Here is a 22,933-nt window from a genome sequence, read left to right as displayed (position 1 = left end):
GACTGTATATAGAAAAAACATAAACTTTCTTGCGTGAGATGAGTCATATTCACAAGAATTAACCAAAATTAAATATCATGGTCTAAGATAAAAATAAGTTTCTAAAATAAATGTAAATCAATAATTAAAGTCTTTTCAAGAATGCGATTCAATGAAGTGGATAATTATAAAAGAAAGACGGACTTAATATTAACAAAATGTTTACCTATGTCACACACCAAGTCAGTATCAAGCGCATTGACGTCTGCCATTTTTAGGATGTTCAGAAGCTCCTCAGTTCTGGATTGCACCTCTGCCGTCATTTCTCGGCTGCCAAACACTACACACCATATCTTCCATAGGGCCCTAGACTGGTGAATACTTGTTACATTTTGCATCATTGCAAATACTCTCAAGGCAATATGTCGAAGTGCTTTGTCCCTGACTCTATCTCTCATATTGTCTCTCACAGCCTTTAGCATGTGTGTTGAACACAAGTAAACAACTGTAAACGTTTTCTCTCTTTTCCCTCTAACAACTTCATAGCATGCCCTTAAGTAGGTATGAATGTCCATTATATTCACGGAGAGTAAGACACTGTGAATGAGAGCCCAAGAAAAGTCTACTATGATTGTCTTTGGGAGACTTTTACCTAAGTGACAAAAAAATACTTGTAGTGGCCGACACAAGTGATATGTTCCGTGGTTATTGCTTAAAAACTCCAGGACAGGTACAGATGCGGTTTTGTTATCCACTTTTTTCACCACAAGTGCATAATAAAATACCTTCCTCTTTGACAGCATTTTTACAACCGATCCAGTAGCGTCAAAATGAAAAACGCCATCTCCTTTCGAGACGGCTTTCTTTGCAACTTCTACCGATAACGGTGTGTACATGGTGACCATAAATGGATCATAACTCAATTCTTTAATATATCCCCAATCATCTCCATCATACTTTGCTACATAATCTATCACATCTTTGACTATTACCAATTCAGTAAATGGATCGGGATGCAATATGTCATCCTTGTTAACTTCACTTTTCAATTTTCTTAATATTTCTTCGGTTTGACACTTTGTATAATTTCCAAATTGTATCTCTTCTTCTTTCATTTCGCCAAATATTGAATAATGTAAATTTGAAGCGGTTGACTTTTTTAAAGACTCTTTCATTTTCTGCCTCCTTTTCCCCGTTAATTTTCGCTTCTTTGGTTCCACTTTGCCGGCTGCGTGATTTCTGATTGGCCTTGTCAATCTAACTTTTATCCTTATTACTAGGTCTTCATCACTTGGCTCGTCCTTGATTTCAATGTTAAATTTTGCGCATTTCTCATGCTTACAAATGATTTCTCCTGTTAAATAACGAGCACTCCTTTGCTTCATTTTACTTATGTTGTGATAACTGGTCTTCAGGGGGCATGTTGGAATTATCATGTTTATTTTGTCATAAATCAAATCTGTCCATCCTCTTGACATCTTAGGTTTAACAGCATTTTCGTGGTCATCTTTCGGCCTATATTCTAACCATTCTGCTTTAGTCAATGTGATATAAAATTGATGCATTTCATTTAGCTTTTTAATAATATCATCCCTGTCACTTTCACTTTCATTTTTGATATCATTTTTAATTTCATCAATTTCATCATTTTCTTCACTGTATTTTCGTTTTCTGTTTTTTGTTGTTTTACTTTCATATACCATGTCATAATGTGTTTTATAATTAGTCCGGTCCTTTTGTTTTCTATACCTTCCACTTTCTGTTTGAAAGTCATTATCACTTTCTGTTTCACTTGATTTAGTTTCATAATTTGGTTTTTGCATTTTTATACTGTCACTACGCCTTTTATTTTTTTTATTGACCTCAGTCTCAGATTCATGTGATCGTTCAGTTTTTTCATCTTTCGGTTCATGTTTCTTTTGGTCATGTTGTCTTTTATCTTTTTTATCAGATTCAATTTCATATTCAGATCTTTCTAAATGTTCTCGTCTAGAATTATCGTATTTTGTTTCAAGATATATTTTGTTACGTTGTCTCTTATCTTCCTCATCAACTTCACTGTCATAATCAGATTTTTCTAAATGTGCTCGTTTAGTTTTATCATCTTTTGGTTGATGTTTTATTTTGTCACGTTGTCTCTTATCTTTCTCATCAACTTCACTTTCAGATTCTACTAAATTTGCCCTTCTTGTACTATCATTATTTTGATCACGTTTTATTTGGTCACTTTGTGTCCTGTATTTCTGTTCAACCCCACTTTCATATTCAGATTCTTCTAAATGTTCGATTTTAGTTTTATCATCTTTCACTTCATGTTTCTTTTTGTCATGTTCTCGTTTAGTTTTATCATCTTTTTGGCTATGTTTCATTTTGTTACTTTGTGTCTGATATATTTCATCAACTTGACTATCATATTCAGATTCATCTAAATGTTCTCGTCTAGATTTATCATCTTTTGGTTGATGTTTCATTTTGACACGTTGTGTCTTATCTTTCCAATCATCTTCACTATCATATTCAGATTCTTCTAAATGTACCTGACCAGTACTGTCACATCTTGGTTTATGTTTTTTAACTTTCTCATAAACGTCACTATCATATTCAGATTCATCTAAATGTTCTCGTCTAGATTTATCATCTTTTGGTTGATGTTTCATTTTGACACGTTGTGTCTTATCTTTCCAATCATTTTCACTATCATATTCAGATTCTTCTAAATGTACCTGACCAGTACTGTCACATCTTGGTTTATGTTTTTTAACTTTCTCATCAACGTCACTTTCATATTCAGATTCATGTAAATGTTCTCGTCTAGATTTATCATCTTTTGGTTGATTTTTCATTTTGTCACGTTGTGTCTTATCTTTCTCATCATTTTCACTATCATATTCAGATTCTTCTAAATGTACCTGACCAGTACTATCACATCTTGGTTCATGTTTCTTATCTTTATCATCAATGTCACTTTCATATTCTGATTCTTCTAAATGTCCTCGTTTAGTTTTATCATCTTTTGGTCGATGTTTCAATTGGTCACGTTGTGTCTTATCTTTCTCATCAACTTCACTTTCAGATTCAGATTTTTTAAAATTTTCCCTTCTAGTACTATCATATTTTGGTTCACATTTCATTTTGTCACTTTGTGTCCTGTTTTTCTCTTTAACCCCACTTTCATATTCAGATTCTTCTAAATGTTCTCGTCTAAATTTATCTTCTTTTGGTTGATGTTTCATTTTGTCACGTTGTGTCTTATCTTTCCTATAATCTTCACAATCAGATTCAGATTCTTCTAAATGTACCTGACCAGTACTATCACATCTTGGTTTATGTTTCTTATCTTTCTCATCAACGTCACTTTCATATTCAGATTCATGTAAATGTTCTCGTCTAGATTTATCATCTTTTGGTTGATTTTTCAGTTTCTCACGTTGTGTCTTATCTTTCTCATCATTTTCACTATCATATTCAGATTCTTCTAAATGTACTTCACCAGTACTATCACATCTTGGTTCATTTTTTTTATCTTTCTCATCAACATCACTTTCATATTCTGATTCTTCTAACTGGGCTCGTTGATTTTTTTCATCTTTTGGTTGATGTTTCATTTGGTCACATTGTCTCTTATCTTTCTCATCAACATCAGTTTCAGATTCAGATTTTTTAAAATTTTCCCTTCTAGTACTATCATATTTTGGTTCACATTTCATTTTGTCACTTTGTGTCCTGTTTTTCTCTTTAACCCCATTTTCATATTCAGATTCTTCTAAATGTCCTCTTTTAGTTTTATTATCTTTTGCTTCAAGTTTCTTTTTGTCATGTTTTCGTTTCGTTTTAACATCTTTTTGGCCATGTTTCAGTTTGTTACTTTGAGTCTGATCCTTTTCATCAACTTGACTATCATATTCAGATTCATCTAAATGTTCTCGTATAGATTCATCATCTTTTGGTTGATGTTTCAGTTTCTCACGTTGTGTCTTATCTTTCTCATCATTTTCACTATCATATTCAGATTCTTCTAAATGTACTTCACCAGTACTATCACATCTTGGTTCATTTTTTTTATCTTTCTCATCAACATCACTTTCATATTCTGATTCTTCTAACTGGGCTCGTTGATTTTTTTCATCTTTTGGTTGATGTTTCATTTGGTCACATTGTCTCTTATCTTTCTCATCAACTTCACTTTCAGATTCAGATTCTTCTAAATTTGCCCTTCTAGTACTATCATATTTTGGTTCACATTTCGTTTTGTCACTTTGTGTCCTGTTTTTCTCTTCAACCCCACTTTCATATTCCGATTCTTCTAAATGTTCTTTTTTCGTTTTATCATCTTTTGCTTCAAATTTATTTCTCTCATGTTTTCGTTTCGTTTTATCATCTTTTTTGCCATGTTTCATTTTGTGACTATGTGTCTGATATATTTTATCAACTTGACTATCATATTCAGATGCATCTAAATGTTTTCGTCTAGATTTATCATCTTTTGGTTGATGTTTCATTTTCTCACGTTGTGTCTTATCTTTCTCATCATTTTCACTATCATATTCAGATTCTTCTAAATGTAAATGGCCAGTACTATCACATTTTGGTTTATGTTTCTTATCTTTCTCATCAATGTCACTTTCATATTCAGATTCTTCGAAATGTGCTCGTTTAGTTTTATCATATTTTGCTTCATTTTTCTTTTTGTTATGTTCTCGTTTATTTTTATCATCTTTTGGTTTATTTTTCATTTTGTTTTGTTGTCTCATATCTTTCTTATATAATTCACAGTCATTTTCAGCTTCGTGTAAAGGTGCTAATTTAGTTATTTTCTCGTGTTTTTGTTCATCAACTTCACTTTCATATTCAGATTCTTCACAATTTTCTCGTTCAGCTTTATCATCTTTTGGTCCTTGTTTCTTTTTGACACTTTTTATCTTTTCTTTGTCCTGACATTCACCTTCATGTTTGGTTTGTCTGTCGAGCAATATTGTACCTTTTTGATTCCTTTTTCTTTTTTCCACTTTGTTTCTTATCTTTCTGATCAACCTCACTTTCATATTTAGTTTTTCTAAATGTGCTCGTTCAGTTTCATCGTCTTCAGGTTTATGTTTCACTTTGTAATGTTGTTTCTTATTTTTCTGATCAAACGCATCATCTAGTCTAGTTTTATAACCCTTTCGATCATTTTTCTTATTTTTATCACCAATGCCACTATCATGATCAGTTTCTTCTGAATATGCTGGTCCAGTTTTTTCATCTTTTGGTCCATGTTTGTTTTTGTCACTTTGTCTCTTATCTTCCTGACCAACCACACTTTTAGTTTTTTCTACATGTGCCTGTCTTGTTTTGTAAACTTTCGAAACCTTTTTTAATTTGTCATGTTGTCTCTTATCTTTCTGTTCATCATTACATTCAAATTTTGTTGCTTCTACATGTGCTCGTCTTCTTTTGTTACCTTCTGAATTCTTTTTGTAACTTTGCCCATTATCTTTCTGATCAACCTCACATTCAAATTTAGTTTCTTTAACATGTGCTGGTCTTGTTTTTTCATCTGTTGCTTGGTCTTTCTTTTTGTGACTTTGTATCTTTTCTTTCTTATCAATCTTACCGTTTTCTTCCCTAAGTTTTTTGTCATTGAGAACTTTATGTGTTATATATATTTCACTGTTACTATCAGTTTCTGAGTCTTTTGTATGATCAACTTTATCTTCTTTTTGCCTGTCCATACTTTGTTCATTGTTTGTCTTACGGGTCAAATTAAGACCAATTGTTGATCTTAATGTCATATATTTTGTTTTTCCAACTTGTTCTTCTTTTGGAATTCGCTGCTTTGGTGCATTTTTTCTTTTATTTATCCTACAAATGTTCCTGTCTGTTTTCATTTCTGTTTTTTTGGCTTGATCATCCGAGTTTTGTGGATCATTTTTTTCTTTGTCTTTCTGGCTTTCTTCTTCTTTGGTTTTCTGTTTTGCAATTCTTGGAATTTTCTCTTTTGTGAGTGTATTTGTTGTTGCAGACTTTCTCTTTCTTCTCATTCTTTTTGTGGTATTTTCAATTCCGATTTTATTGTCATCTTCCGGATCTTTATTTATAACATTTTTACCTGCTTTAATTGTGTTGTCACTTGCAATATTTGTACTTGCTTTTACTTTTTTTGTTCTTCTTTTCATCATTGTTTTGTTCTATTATTTCATTTTGGTCTTATCTTTATTTGCTCCCAAGAGATTTTTTCAGTCAATGTTTATTTTTCAAATAGGTTTTTTTTTTTTTTTGGTTTTCTTTTGCAGTCTGGACAGCACCAACTCCCTTAGACTGTTGTATCCGATTTGTTTTTCGCTCAGCCAGCTTCTGCAAGGAAACAACATAAATATTGTAACAATTTTAAAAAGAATACTTCTTACAATGCAATAACATTCCAATGCATAAAAACGTAGTATTATCATTTTGTTTTAAAATGTTATAGAATTCACGAAATAAGCTCAAAATTAAACTAGAAATGTGTCCATAGGACACAGATGCCCCCGCTATGCATTATTATGAGAAACTTAAGTGCACTGATGGGAATAATAGCATTTGAAAGACAGTGATGTGCGAGTAATAAGACAATAAGAATTATTTTGAAGATCAAGACAATTATTTGTATTTGCGGCCATGTTGTGTGCTCATAATGGAAATGTCTGTAAAGAAGTTGTTGGTAATGCGATGAAAATATTTCATGGCGTTGGCATAGAAATGATATCTTTATTAAAAGTGATCTCGAACTTGGACCTACAGGCATAGGTATTGTACGCGACTATCGCCATGGCATGGTAAACATTTGTGCCAAGATATTTTGAAATTCTTTCATTTATAACGAAGTTATAGCCCGGATATGAGTGATGTATCCGACACACTGCCTTGGCATGGTGAACATCTGTGCCACTTTACTCCACTTATAACGAGATCGGTTTTTACGAGGTACCGCTTATAACGTACATTCTAATGTCTCCCGGCCTTTTTCCGGCTAATTTCGTTTGGGTTTGATAAACAACAAGGTTTTGTCCTTAAGAATGTTCTGTTATAATACGAAGTTGATCCCTTCAATAATAGCAAAGTAACAGCCAGTTACAGCCAAAAAAATGAATATTTCAATAATTTGACCTTCAAAGTCAATGTCATTAATGAGTGAAGGTCATGGTCAGTCTGGTTGTTTTTAAGGGTTATCTTGAAGATTAATATGTTAAAGTTTGAAAACAAACCATTCAAAAATAACAAAATTACAGCCAATAATAGCAAAAAAAAAAAATGAAAATTTCAATAATTTGACCTTCAAAGTCAAGGTCATTTATGAGTGAAGGTAAAGGTCTGTCTGGTTATTTTAAAGGGATATCCTTGAAGATTTTTAGTATTATGTTCAATTTTGAAGACAATCCATTCAATAATAACAAAATTACAGCCAATAATAGCAAAAACAAGCAAAAGTTGGACTTTTAACCTTGAAGGTCAAGGTCATTTATGGTTAAAGGTCAATGTTAGGTTGTTGTGGCCAAGTATGAAGAAAATACACCAATAACTAAAATGTTATGACCCAGGTACAAGTGTGCGGACGGCAACGGCATCGGCAAAGGCAACGCCGCGACTATAACAATACCTCTATTTTTTTTCAAAAAAAGGTCGAGCAAATAAAAATTAACAAATTTACAGCCCGGAACAAGAATATTCTATTTTTATTAACAGAGACCTTGACCTTAGAGGCTTAGACCAACAGGCATGGGTATTGTACGCGACATGTCGTTTTGATATAGTATGTATGTATGTTATGTATGATATTTATTGTATTGTATTGTATGTTTGTATGTATGGATACATGCATGTAATGTATGTATGTAATGTATGTATATATATATATGTTTTTAATGTACTTAATGTATGTACTTAATGCATCAATGTATGTATGTACTTAATGTATGTATGTACTTAATGTATGTACTTAATGTATGTACTTAATGTATGAATGTACTTAATGTACTTAATGTATGTATGTAATGTATAGAAGAATGTATTATATTTCTTATTCATAAAACTATACCTGCCGCCAAAGTGGCAGCCATTTTATGCTTTTATGACATCAAGCAGATTAATGGAAATCTTACAGAATACACCTATAACATTTATAGAATGCCAAAGTTCCACAAACTTCCCTTATGTAAATTTTGGTTTCCCTAACGTGAATAAAGAAGAAAGTAGTGGCAAAACAATGTCTTATTCTGGACACAATGATCTACTACGCGTTAAAGACAATAGAATCAATCTGACGTCGAAATCGTTTGATCTGCACAGCCTAACTTTGTAACATTTTGTTAACACCCACATTGAAAAATATAAAGCTGTTCAGACCAATGAGAGATCAATAAAGTCATTGACACCCTGTTCTGTTGTACTTTACATAGACACACAACAGCTGGTTTGTGTACAGCCCTTGCTATGGACGTAGATATATTATACAAAATGTAATCAACTTCCAACATGCTAAGGACGAATCGGATGTTTAAATTAATTATTGTACGCGTTCTACAAGGTTCTCCTAAAAAGAAGGGTAAAGACAGAATAAGAAGAAAGCATGTTTGTTTACCTTTCTGATGCAGATTTGCAATTTTGTAAACGCATGCCCACATTTTTTTTCAGTAAAAATTAATCCCTAAGTGCTAACTCTTAACAATTAAGTGGTTGCAGTGGTTAGTGTTCATGGATAAAATTTTTTTTTTAAAGCAATGCGATTTCATTTGTGGACAAATGAGGTCAAACACTAATAATGTTCAGAGCAATGTAGCAACTCTTATAAATCCTACAGCACTACACTTCTGAGTAGTTAATATGTTTTCTTTTACTTGACATTGAGTCTGACCTTTTGACACAGATGAATAATTCTTACATTTTTACTTTTAAATTATTACTTTTCTCTGAAATGGTTAGGAAACTTTATGCATTGACATGTATCATGACCATCGCAGCTTCTATTAACTATAAGCCTGAAACACCGTTAAGCGTTCACTAAATTACTGATGATGTTAAGTGTTTCTTTTTATATTTGGCCAACTGTTAGATGGCCAGACTTTGACTGTGGTTATCACGATAAGTATGTTAAATGAAAACAACAATGTAATGTACCCGAAGCTGTCGATGAATAACCGCTACACTACAAAGTTTGTAGTGTTGACACCAACAGACTTACAAAACCCACATCAAAATGTTGACGGACACACGCGCTGATGCACATATGACGATGTGTTGCAAAATGATAGGGCGTGTCCATGGCTTACTAATATGCATAGAATTCCCAGACCAGGGGTCAGTATCTCGAAGCTATCGTTAGCATAACGACTGTCGTAAGCCTCTCGTTAAGGTTTTCACTGGTATCTCGAAACACTCGTAATTAACGAATAATCGTTAAAATGTCCAATTATTAACGAATGCGTAGAAGGTGTCGTATAGCTCTCGTTACTATCACTTTGGCACAAAAGGAAGAATACTTCGAATTTAAAATACACAAAAAATGAGAATTATATCAACTTATTGATAAAAATGATGAACCTACATAAATATGATATTTTATTTCTTTTTCTGACATATCAAACATATGTAAGAGCTCTTTTAGTTAACATGAAGATGCATATTTAAATGCTGATGAAAAAATTCATATAATTACTGAAGCATCGAAAGGAATAAACTCTGTAATGTGTAATTTTGCACAAGACAATATAAATAAATATTTGCATGTACATAATGTTAAAAATGTAATAAAATTCGGTACTTTTTACAGAATAATATATTTCGAAAAGTTTTCTGTGATGTAATGATTTAATGACATGAAAAAAATTCATTACGTTACGCTGCAAAAATCAGTACAACAGATAGGCATGAAATATATGGAAATTTTGTTTGTTTTACGTAACAGATTGAAATATTTTGCTCCTGCCAACACCAGCTGTTATATTTTTACTTGCTATATTTAAATTTGTAATACACAATCCTTTCTTAATCCTTTGTTAAAGACAAAATGAAAATTTATCCATAAATTAACAGAAGATTATATAAAATCTGGAAAAAAAGTGATCCCTCAGAAGCATTACGAGAACTGCAGACTCGGTTTGATTGAGTCTGTACATGAGGGATAATGAATACGTGCAACATCCCTCACGCCCCCTAGCACCGGCTTGAGTGGTAATCAATTCTCAACACTTAATAGTGCCGGCTTCAATGATCCCGAAGGACCAGAAAAATATAACAACACTGAAGTGAACTTAGTGAATATCCACTGAAAATAATATTTTTAATATTAGACAGGTTGCTTGACCTTATATAAACGGTTGCCGAGCCGTAAGGCGAGGTTTATATTGCAAACAACCGTTTATATACGGCCATATAACCTGTCAGGAATATTTATAACGAATTTATAAAGCTTCGAAATCGAACGTTCTTTTTAAAGAGTAAAAGTAAGATTTCCAGCTCGTGAAAATATATGGAAATTTATCATGTTTCGTGAACATATTTTATATTTCACTCAAACGAAAAACATCTTAATATTTCTTTAAAACTAAACCCATCGTCGTTGTCGTCGTTGTATCATCATCATTATCATAGAAATAATCATTGTCAATGGTATATCACGATCTTTTTTTTAAACTTACATAAGAAAAAGAATTCTAGATTATTTATGGTGAGATCATTTGCATATACGAGTACATAATCCATTTATTAAGTTTTTACATTGTATACTAAGCAGAGTTATGGACTAACTTGAGTCCTGATATGTGTTTAAATAAACAGACTACTAGTATTCAAATACTATGACGACTGAATGTTCGCTATTTACATTCATTTAGATATTATATTTGAAATTCCAATATTTCATCCATGAAAGCAACATTTTCAAGTTTGAATCTTGAGAGTATACTTTCACCCTGAAACAACAGTGAACACGTAGCTGAAGCCTGAAAAAATGAGGGAGGGTATTGAGAAGAAGCTCGGCCAGAATATTTGCTTTGACTGAGTAAAGTGTTTAAAATGTCTGATTTCCACTTGCAGCCTTTGCTGCACAATCGTCAGTCTACAGTCGTGTTCCCTCAGTTACTTGTCTTGCAGTTTCTATTTTATGTTTATACCTATAATAGTAATCACGTCAGTTTCATAGGAACTTTCAAAATTTGCATTTCTTCTTGGTTTACGTTTTGTTACGACCATTTCTTCCTGCTTTAACACACTGTTCGCGGTATTCAAATGATTACATAATTTAATCGTTAATAACTAACGAGTAAGGAACGAACGATTGCTTAACTATTGCTTTCGAGATACCCGCGCTAGTCTCTCGTTCAGCAACCTTCCGTCAATCGTCAGCACGTTCGTAAACGCAAATATAACGATAGCTTCGAGATACTAACCCCAGGCTCGTGAGTGTATGTGAACTGAACTTCAATGTCAACATACTTCTACGAAGTTTTAAATGTGATGGAGGGCATCTGGAAAACGTTTTTGATCCCTACAACCTCGTTAACAATGTCTGATAACGCAAGTTTTAGTGAAAACTTTGCTAATTTTTGCATAATAAACAATAGGGCCACTAAGATGGCCCTATATCACTCATCTAACCCATCAATTCATTAGTCACTATATAAATTGTAATATTTTGCCCTAGTAATATTTTGGAAAGGCTTTGTTAACAAGAGCTGTCGGTAGGACAGCAACGCTCGACTATTCTTAGTGCTCGATAGTAAAAAAAATGCTTGATACAGATACGTCCTCCTGTTTACAGGTTTGGGTCATGATGGTGAACAAGTGTGCAAAGTTTCAAAGCCATATGTCAATGGACTTTGAAAATATTTGAACTATTACAAAAACTTAAAAGTAAATTCTAAGTCGAAAAAGGGGCATAATTCTGTCAAAATGCTTGATAGAGTTACCTCCTCCTGTCTACAGGTTGGGGTCATGATGGTGAACAAGTGTGCAAAGTTTCAAAGCCATATGTCTATGGACTTTGAAAATATTTGAACTATTACAAAAACTTAAATGTAAATTCTAAGTCGAAAAAGGGGCATAATTCTGTCAAAATGCTTGATAGAGTTACCTCCTCCTGTCTACAGATTGGGGTCATGATGGTGAACAAGTGTGCAAAGTTTCAAAGCCATATGTCCATGGACTTTGAAAATATTTGAACTATCACAAAAACTTTAACATAAGTGGTTACGCCGACGCCGACGCTCGGGTGACTGCAATAGCTCTACTTATTCTTATCGAATAGTCGAGCTAAAAATATGTATGTTGCAAGTGTGTTCCTATGAGACTATGTAGAATAAATGCAGAATAAATGACCACTAGAGCAAGATTAATTTTGACTGGACAATTTTTTTTTATAACTTTTTTGAATGAAAACACAAAATGTCACATGCACAACATGTAAGGTGTAGATGTTTGAAGTTTACAGTTTGGGACAACAAATTTTTCTATACATTCTGTATGGTAACATAACTGTACCTAAACTAGAACTGTGTCCAAAGGACACGGATGCCCCCACTAACAACATTTATATGGTATATAGTAAAAAAATCAACAAAGGGCCATAATTCTGTTAAATTTGGTTCACAAAATTTCTATATGGTATATAGTGAAAAAATGAACAAAGGGCCATAATTCTGTTAAATTTGGTCGCAGCAAAAATTCCTTCCTTCACTACCATCTACACATTAAGGTTGTTCATCCCTGGAAGTTTAAGCAAAATCTGCCATCCGGTTTAAGAGGAGTTGCGTTCACAAAATTTCTACATAGTATATAGTGAAACAATCAACAAAGGGCCATAATTCTGTTAAATTTGGTCGCAGCGAAAATTCCTTCCTTTACTACCATCTACACATTGAGGTTGTTCATCCCTGAAAGTTTAAGCAAAATCTGCCATCCGGTTTAAGAGGAGTTGCGTTCACAAGATTTCGGGACGTACGGACAGACGGACGGACGGACAGACGTACGGACAGACGGACGGACAAGTGCAACGCTATATGCTCCCACTCTGTGGAGGCATAAAAAACATAATAGGTCAAACATTGAAAAAACATGAAAAGTAGGCCAGTTGATATCAAAATTCAATTCAGCATCAGAAGTTACACCCATATTCCGAATTTCATGTCTGTATGTCAAAAACACAAGAATGAAGGTCAAGTTATATTTAAAATATCAAAAGTGGGTCAGTTGATATCAAAATTCATTTCGGCATCAGAATTTACAAATCTGGTCCAAATTTAAAACATGAATATCAAAATACAAGAAAGTAGGTCAAATGGTGTCAATAATACATGAAGTAGGTCAGCTGGTATCAAAATTGTATTCAACATAAAAAAATTACACAAATTACGCCCATAGTCCAAATATCAAGTCTGTACATGAAAGAAAGCGATATCCAATATATCAAAAGTAGGCCAGTTCATATTAAAATTCATTCAGGATCAGAAATTAAACACATTGTCCAAATTTGCAACAGGTACATCAAAAAACGACAAACTAGGTCAAACAATATCAAATAATAATATGAAAGGTAGTCATTTGATATCTTAATTCAATTCACATCAGAAATTACATTCCTGGTCCAAATTTCAAGTCTCTGTACATCATTCCAATTGTCAAGTCTCAGTACATTAAAAATAAGAAAGTATGTGCAATGGTTTCAAAAATACCAAAAACAGCTCAACTGATGCCAAAATTCAATTATGCACATGAAACTCAGGTTCAACAGTCTGTCCCAAATTTATTGAAATGTGCTTTGTCCAAGTTTAAATCCAATTCATCAAAAAAAAAAAAAAAGCAATTTTTTACAAAATTCAATAAAATTTGAGCATACAAACTCATCTTTGTTAGTAAAGTACAGGAGAAACAAATTTTATGTTTCTTTAGGCCTATTTTTTTTCCTGGTTAATGACCTACAACTGACCTTACAATGATGAAATATGATGTCCGACTTCCAGATCTGTAAGATATTTACACATCATAAACAGGTCATGACCCAAGCCATTGAAATCTATGAAATTCTTACTGAAAATGTCCTATTTGGATAAAAGAATGGGGAAGCTGCATATGCTATTATAGGCCAAGTAAAGATGGTATTTTCTATATAAAAAAAAACATCAACAGTTTTTTTAATGACATTATCATTATATTTATACTGTGACCACCTATAGTGTGAATAGCTTAAAACATAACATATCTACTTTGTGTGAAACACGTTTATTTTATATTTATAAAGAGACTTTGTATCCATTGTCAATATTTTCTAATATTAAATTTGAGCATAGAATATCTTTAAACTATAATTTGAAGAAATGCAATGACCTAGGGCATTTAAGCTTTAGCATTAACAGGGCCACAAACTTGATAAAAGACTACCTAAGAATGCTACAGACAAAGTTTGGTGATCAATTGATCTCCATCAAACATTTCAGTAGGAGATAATGTTCAAAGGTTTTTGTATATTTAGTTTTCATGGCCACTTATAGGGGCCAATGAAATTAATATGAACTAACTTGATAAAAGACAACCTAGGAATGCTAAAGACAAAATTGGTGATCATCCATCCATTACTTCTGTAGGAGCAATTAAAGGTATTTCTATTTTTAGCTTTAGCTGCCCCTAAAAGGGGCCAATCAAATAAATATGAGCAAACTTGATAAAAGACTTCTCAAGAATGCTACAGACAAAGTTTGGTGATCATCCATCAATTAGTTCTGTAGAAGAAGATGTCTAAAGGTTTTTCTATTTTAGCCCTAGAGACCCCTAAAAGGGGCCAATCAAATTAATATGAGCAAACTTGATAAAAGACTACCCAAGAATGCTACAGACAAAGTTTGGTGATCATCCACCCATTAGTTCTGTAGGACCAAATTTTAGGCAAATCTGCCTAGCAGTTTCAGAGAAGCAGACGATTGTTGACGCATGACGACGGATGCCGGAGTATCCCCCTTTGATACTGATAGCTCACCCTGAGCCTTCGGCTCTGGTGAGCTAAAAATTTAAACACCAAAGCTTTTACTGAATTAAATCAGCACCATGCACATATCTGTCCGGACACTTGGTATTGTAGTGTGGACAATTTGGGTAATTTTGATACCCTCCTTCACAGGCCTCAGATATAGGCGTCAACACAGTCAGAAATAAACAAAATTGTCTGTTAGTTCGAAGTAGAACCTAGCTGTACTGTGTAAAATCTCGAGCTTTAAAATTATAAAAATCTGTATGGACAAAATGTTAAAAAAGTGTCCGGTTGGTTGTCGCCAACCAGTAGATATTGTTGTCAGCATTCAGTTTCATATCACTCATGTTGGCTGATGAATTATTGCATGAATCGTTTTCGCGTTTGATTGCAAATAGAATTTTAGAGATTTTTTAAGTGTAACTATTTTTCTTTACTTTTCTAGCTTTGTTAACGTAGGTAAAATAGTCATGCACTTATAGCATAAACACAGGAACTTGAAATGCTATCAAATAACCAATATTAATTATAATATCCAAATATACACCCTATATACTATAAGTTTTTTTTATATAATAGTGGGGTAATACCGTACAGTATATTTCGCATAGTATCGGTTCCTGTGAGCATAAATTTGTGCAAAGGTTGATAAAACAGCATTTTGTCGTTTGAGAGATTTTTGGAATTGTCCTTCTTTGCATTTCGGGAAAACAAACATTTCATACTCAGAATAAATGAAAGGAGAGTGAAATATGGGAAATTTCACCATGGTATTCGGAAAAATGAACCGAAAGTATGATTTTTATCACTTTTTCATTTTTTCTACCACCGCCCTGGTGAGAAATCCAGGTAGATTCTATCCCTGCTTGCCTCTGGACAGGGAAACGGAATGCTTATTCGTCTTTAAAACAAAAAAAGGGGAAAAATTTAAGTAAATTACCTTAGTTATAAGACTTTACCCGAGTACCCGAGAATCGCTACTATAAACAGTACAAATGGCAATTTTAAACAAAGGGAAGTTACTCTTATAGATATAATCGACGGTCTCCGGTGCCTAACGGTCACTGGCTCCAAAACACGTCTAGTGTGAATACACCCTTTGGTTTCCCTACCCACCACAGCTCACCTCCTGATATTGTAAATTAACAAATGTACTATATAAACCGAATAGTCATAGACTGGTGATATATATTCAATCTGTTTAAAAGTAATAACATAATCCAATTTTCTGCTTTGAACGGACAAAGAAATAGAGATCTCGAACTCTTGTCATGGCAACACCACATATCAAAATTTTGTTTTAGTTTTGTTCATGGACAGTAGATCTAGTGAAATGATAGTTGTTGGTATGTCTGAAAATAATTATGAAATAAAAATGTGACAAATATACTGACAATGAAATATCTCAATCAACATACTGCTGTCATTGCTTCCCAGTTTTGCGGCATTTCCCGCAATTTCTGAATCTATATCACTAGGATATAATCTGCCGTAAATCAGTAGGCCTAATGGTTGAGGATAAGATCCTAAAAATGTGGGATTTTTTTACGAAATGCAACTCATTCCAAAAATGCAAACATCATTTCTGATCATCTGGACGGATCGATTGTTAACCTCTCCTCCATTTTGTACGATTCAGACCCCAGGTGCCATTTCGGACAACTTTCAGGCTCAGGCGGACACCAGTTCTTGTTATAACCACCCACATTCCGCAAGCTAGTTGGTTAACTTCCTTACATGAAAATACATGTAATCACTATGGTAGCCTCGAACTCAGAGCTGCAATAAGACAATTGATACCAGTCGGAAACTTTAACAAAGTGATTTTATGAGGGTCAGTTTGTAGCGTTGTAAACTGATCCCCATAGAAAAATGATCCCCCATTTATTATTTTACATAGAAGTCATAACATGTTATAAATCAAATCGGGGGATGGGGTCATTATTTTATGAGGTGTCTGTATTTTCAGGAGTCATTAGTCTATATAAAAATAATTACAGGGGAGGTCATTATTCTATGGGGTCAGTATACAACGTCACATTCGCCACCAGCATGGTACTATTGGGGCGGTCTTTATCCCGCAATCATCTTCATCTTCTTCATCCTGGTCTCCATCCATCTAAATAGCTCCTTGATCGAAACCCCGGCAAAACGTTTCTAGCACCCGGGTTAAATCATCCAACTACCGACACCGCCAGGCAAGCCTGGCTTTTGACTGAAATAAAAGACACCGCTAGGCACCCTAGCTTCTGAGTGCACCTCCCAGACCTGACCGCTGATTACTCGTTATTAAAGAAAGAGTAAAAAAAAGAGAAAGTTTATTTGTTTGACTGGCTTTGCTCGCCAACTTTAACACCTTATAATTATATTAACAAACATTACATTTCTGTCAGAAATCTACAATAAGATAACATTTTTTTACTGGCCGCTGCGCTTTTCCTGAGAATTTTCGTCTGATTTTTCAAATTAATATATCAGTGGAAAGCTCATTGGCTAAACCTTTCAGTGGCGTAGCTAGGCCGAAATCGATATTACGGACGCTCAGGCAGGGGGTTAAGGGGGCCGCTGTAGGCCCCCTTGCAGGTCCAGGGCAGAGCCCTGGTAGGGGTCCCCGGAAGCTCATTGATTTTCACCATTTAGAGATGTTAAAATTATGCATTTTCATGCCCATTGAGGTCCATAAAATTACAAATTGAAGTCAGAAGGAATTTAATATTATCATTATAAGAACATTTTATGTAATGATATGAGTTGTGTTAATATGTGACGTGATTTAGAAAACGTCTTAGATATAATTGCTAGATCGTATAATAATATTTCAAGTTATTTGATAAACGTTATATAAGGATATGCATTGAATAAACAGACGCAAACAAATGACGTGTACGCTTTTACTAGTCAGCAAATAAAAGTGACAAACACAAAACAACGTCAACCTAGATCACCCTGTCTCTATGGATCTGCAAAAGTCCTAAGCCAGAGAGATGACCAGTGGTCATCGTTGAGCGCTAGAAAGTCTTTAGCCTTTTCCAGCTGATGAATGAACGATCAGCACTGGCATTGCTGGAAGGAAATGCAGACACTTGTTAACATTTGGATAAAGCTCTGTCGGTATATCTAACAGCACAGATTCTATAATAAACGGAGACTGCAACAGTGAAGTCTCGCACCGATTTACAGAAAATAATGTGTTTTCTTCATTTTTAGATTGTTTTTTCTCAATTGAAATATCGTTACTAACTAAAATCTAAAAATGTTATCAGTTACTACGTAGCGATGAGTATTATCTTAAATTACTTTTGTCTGCTCAATGTTCTCGTAGCAGTCGAACTTGTGGTATCATCTCTGTTTCTCGAGCTTTGATGAAAACGGTCGTTCATGGTCATTTACTTATACGGCAAACTGATTTCTTTTTGGGCTAATATGCTAAATATCACACTGAAAAGTGTCCTTCGCATTTGTGAAAATATTGCAAATTTTCATTTCTCAGTGTGATATCTAGCATACTCATTTATATATATACAGTAAATTTTTGTTATTTGTTTGTTTTTTTCCCTTTTTTTAATTTATAAGAGAGTCGACATACATAATGCCATTACAATAAAACGCATAGAAAATTATTTTATTATTACAGATACTATGACATATACATAACATGTATAGGATCTCACATGAGTTGTCATTGATGTAAAAATATGATGTAAAACGATTAAAAGAAAAAGTTACAAACCTTTGACGAGAGTTTAAGATATTTTTAAGTAATGCCAACTAATGTAAGTTTCATTTTTATTACACAATAAATCGCATTCAAATTTGTATAAATAAATACAGTTAAATAAAAGTTATATCAATTTTCTTTTTCAAATAGTTCAATCAAATTTAATAATGATCACATAAAAAAATTCTGGGGCATACTGGGCCTTTTGAGGTTATACTTTAGGAGCGTCACTGAAAAAGAAAACAACGACAACAAACACAAGAAAAACGTTTTTACTGTTATATAGGTACATATTTCTCTTCTTGTGCATTTTTTTGCGATTACTACAGTTAAAGGGATTTAGTATTTTGTATGGAAGTCAAAATACTACTTTGTTTACATTTTGCTACTTTTATGACAAATAATTTCACATTAAGCGCTACTTTCTTCGTTAGAAGCATTTAACAAGCTCTGAAACTATTATTTAAATGTTTTAAAGCAGCACACCTCCAGATTCATGCTAATTTTCATGAAAATTTGAAAATGTCTTTAACGCTTTCATATTGTAAAGTTACCAAAATAATGCAATTTAGACATTATCAATGCCACTTACAACCTATGTAAATTACTATAAAGAGGACAAAATCTGCAAAAATAGCCCTTACTGCGTTCGTAACGCAATAACATTAAACTTTAGTTTTACATACTGAAAAATTCGGTCATAAATAGCACATTACATGTAAAGTTTTACTAGAATTCTGAATCTTTACTGTATACCTTTCCTAAAATCTTACTACATGTACACTTTTCTCAGGTTCGATATTATCGAAATAGTTTTGCTCATTTGGAGGTGTGCAGCTTTAAAACTTGATCTCGATCATGTTTCTCCTTTTTAAAGAAGTAATAATATATTCATTTCTGAGGCATAATTGTCCGTTTTCTCGACAGAATAAAACGTGGTTTTAACAAGCGACGTCGTTTGATTTATCTTTCTGGCACCCCCAATGCAAACGTTTAAACGAACTCATTAATGGACAGTGAAATTCTATAAAGTTTATCTGTTCCTGAGAACATTAGCTATTTGCTCGATGGGCGCCGCATCATTGGCCTCGTTGGCGTTACAGCCAAAGAATGGAGCGGGGTTGCAGGTCTCCAGAATTGTTTTAGTGTTAAAATAATTCAGTATGGAATTTAGACCACTAGACTGCTAGCACAGAGCTTATATTGCTAGGAAATGTATAGTAAGGTTTTTATGATGATTCAATTAAGTTTAAAGTTTAGCCCGCTGGTCCGCCCAGTTCACACTGCTAGGAAATGAATCAAGAGGTTTTAATGTTGATTCAATTAAGTTTTAAAGTTTAGCCCGCTGGCCCGCCAGCCCGCCCAGTTCACATTGCTAGCCCGCTTAACTATTAGCCCGCCCACTTCACACTGCCAGGTAATGTATCATAACGTTTTTATGTTCAATCAATAAAGTTTTAGATTTTAGCCCGCTGGCCCGCCAGCCCGCCCAGTTCACACTGCTAGCCCGCTGCACTGTTAGCCCGCCCACTTCACACTGCCAGGTAATGTATCATAACATTTTTATGTTGAATCAATAAAGTTTTAGATTTTAGCCCGCTGGCCCGCCAGCCCGCCCAGTTCACACTGCTAGCCCGCTACACTGTTAGCCCGCCCACTTCACACTGCCAGGTAATGTATCATAACATTTTTATGTTGAATCAATAAAGTTTTAGATTTTAGCCCGCTGGCCCGCCAGCCCGCCCAGTTCACACTGCTAGCCCGCTACACTGTCAGCCCGTCCAATTCACACTGCTAGGAAATGTATCATGAGGTTTTAATGTTCAATCAATAAAGTTTTAGATTTTAGCCCGCTGGCCCGCCAGCCCGCCCAGTTCACACTGCTATCCCGCTACACTGTTAGCCCGCCCACTTCACACTGCCAGGTAATGTATCATAACATTTTTATGTTGAATCAATAAAGTTTTAGATTTTAGCCCGCTGGCCCGCCAGCCCGCCCAGTTCACACTGCTAGCCCGCTACACTGTCAGCCCGTCCAATTCACACTGCTAGGAAATGTATCATGAGGTTTTAATGTTCAATCAATAAAGTTTTAGATTTTAGCCCGCTGGCCCGCCAGCCCGCCCAGTTCACACTGCTAGCCCGCTACACTGTTAGCCCGCCCACTTCACACTGCCAGGTAATGTATCATAACATTTTTATGTTCATTAATAAAGTTTAAGATTTTAGCCCGCTGGCCCGCCAGCCCGCCCAGTTCACACTGCTAGCCCGCTACACTGTTAGCCCGCCCACTTCACACTGCCAGGTAATGTATCATAACATTTTTATGTTGAATCAATAAAGTTTTAGATTTTAGCCCGCTGGCCCGCCAGCCCGCCCAGTTCACACTGCTAGCCCGCTACACTGTCAGCCCGTCCAATTCACACTGCTAGGAAATGTATCATGAGGTTTTAATGTTCAATCAATAAAGTTTTAGATTTTAGCCCGCTGGCCCGCCAGCCCGCCCAGTTCACACTGCTAGCCCGCTACACTGTTAGCCCGCCCACTTCACACTGCCAGGTAATGTATCATAACATTTTTATGTTGAATCAATAAAGTTTTAGATTTTAGCCCGCTGGCCCGCCAGCCCGCCCAGTTCACACTGCTATCCCGCTACACTGTTAGCCCGCCCACTTCACACTGCCAGGTAATGTATCATAACATTTTTATGTTGAATCAATAAAGTTTTAGATTTTAGCCCGCTGGCCCGCCAGCCCGCCCAGTTCACACTGCTAGCCCGCTACACTGTTAGCCCGCCCACTTCACACTGCCAGGTAATGTATCATAACATTTTTATGTTGAATCAATAAAGTTTTAGATTTTAGCCCGCTGGCCCGCCAGCCCGCCCAGTTCACACTGCTAGCCCGCTACACTGTTAGCCCGCCCACTTCACACTGCCAGGTAATGTATCATAACATTTTTATGTTGAATCAATAAAGTTTTAGATTTTAGCCCGCTGGCCCGCCAGCCCGCCCAGTTCACACTGCTAGCCCGCTACACTGTTAGCCCGCCCAGTTCACACTGCCAGGTAATGTATCATAACATTTTTATGTTGAATCAATAAAGTTTTAGATTTTAGCCCGCTGGCCCGCCAGCCCGCCCAGTTCACACTGCTAGCCCGCTACACTGTTAGCCCGCCCACTTCACACTGCCAGGTAATGTATCATAACATTTTTATGTTGAATCAATAAAGTTTTAGATTTTAGCCCGCTGGCCCGCCAGCCCGCCCAGTTCACACTGCTAGCCCGCTACACTGTCAGCCCGTCCAATTCACACTGCTAGGAAATGTATCATGAGTTTTTAATGTTCAATCAATAAAGTTTTAGATTTTAGCCCGCTGGCCCGCCAGCCCGCCCAGTTCACACTGCTAGCCCGCTACACTGTTAGCCCGCCCACTTCACACTGCCAGGTAATGTATCATAACATTTTTATGTTGAATCAATAAAGTTTTAGATTTTAGCCCGCTGGCCCGCCAGCCCGCCCAGTTCACACTGCTATACCGCTAGACTGCTAGCCCGCCCAGTTCACACTGTTAGCCCGCTAGACTGCTAGCCCGCCCAGTTCACACTGTTATCCCGCTAGACTGCTAGCCCGCCCAGTTCACACTGTTATCCCGCTAGACTGCTAGCCCGCCCAGTTCACACTGTTAGCCCGCTAGACTGCTAGCCCGCCCAGTTCACACTGTTAGCCCGCTAGACTGCTAGCCCGCCCAGTTCACACTGTTAGCCCGCTAGACTGCTAGCCCGCCCAGTTCACACTGTTAGCCCGCCAGACTGTCAGCCCGTTAGCCCGCGTACTTCACGGACATGGAAATTGCTGGGTTTTTTTTGTTAATTTCAAAATACCTCTTATATGGAAACACAATTTAGTTATAATACCACTTTTCACAACTCATATTAAGTATAAATCTTTAAAAAATATATCAATCATTTAACCTTTTTACTTAATGAGTTATGTACATCCAAACGCTGGTAGAGATCGTGCGTAAAATTTGACACTGTACGTATCTGACACTCGAATTTAACTAATTTATGAAGTGTAACAGTAGTTATACATATACACAATTATCATTTTAACAAATTTATGAAGTGTAACAGTAATTATACATATACACAATTATCATTTTAACAAATTTATGAAGAGTAACAGTAGTTATACATATACACAATTATCATTTTAACAAATTTATGAAGTGTAACAGAAGTTATACATATAAACAATTATCA

General features: G+C 35.2%; 1 protein-coding gene and 1 long non-coding RNA gene across 2 annotated transcripts in view; both read right to left on the bottom strand.

The window, feature by feature from the left end:
* LOC132748999 (titin homolog) overlaps positions 1-16,092 on the bottom strand; it is a 30,905-nt gene extending 14,813 nt beyond the window's left edge. The window contains exons 1-2 of the mRNA XM_060738663.1: positions 15,891-16,092; positions 206-6,312 (exon numbers count right to left, since the gene is read on the bottom strand). Coding sequence (XP_060594646.1) covers positions 206-6,137 — 5,932 coding nt within the window. The 5' untranslated portion in view covers positions 6,138-6,312; positions 15,891-16,092. The remainder of the gene's footprint in view (positions 1-205; positions 6,313-15,890) is intronic.
* LOC132749000 (uncharacterized) overlaps positions 1-19,806 on the bottom strand; it is a 47,767-nt gene extending 27,961 nt beyond the window's left edge. Inside the window, exon 1 of the long non-coding RNA XR_009628348.1 lies at positions 16,949-19,806. This is a non-coding gene — a long non-coding RNA (uncharacterized LOC132749000). The remainder of the gene's footprint in view (positions 1-16,948) is intronic.
* Positions 19,807-22,933: the final 3,127 nt, after the last annotated feature.

The sequence above is a fragment of the Ruditapes philippinarum genome, unplaced genomic scaffold (genome assembly GCF_026571515.1).
Source record: "Ruditapes philippinarum isolate M1 unplaced genomic scaffold, ASM2657151v2 ctg2491_1_1_1_1, whole genome shotgun sequence".
NCBI classification, from domain to species: Eukaryota; Metazoa; Mollusca; class Bivalvia; order Venerida; family Veneridae; genus Ruditapes; species Ruditapes philippinarum.
The sequence above is the reverse complement of the archived record's forward strand: the minus strand, read 5'-3'. Positions and strand labels throughout refer to the sequence as shown.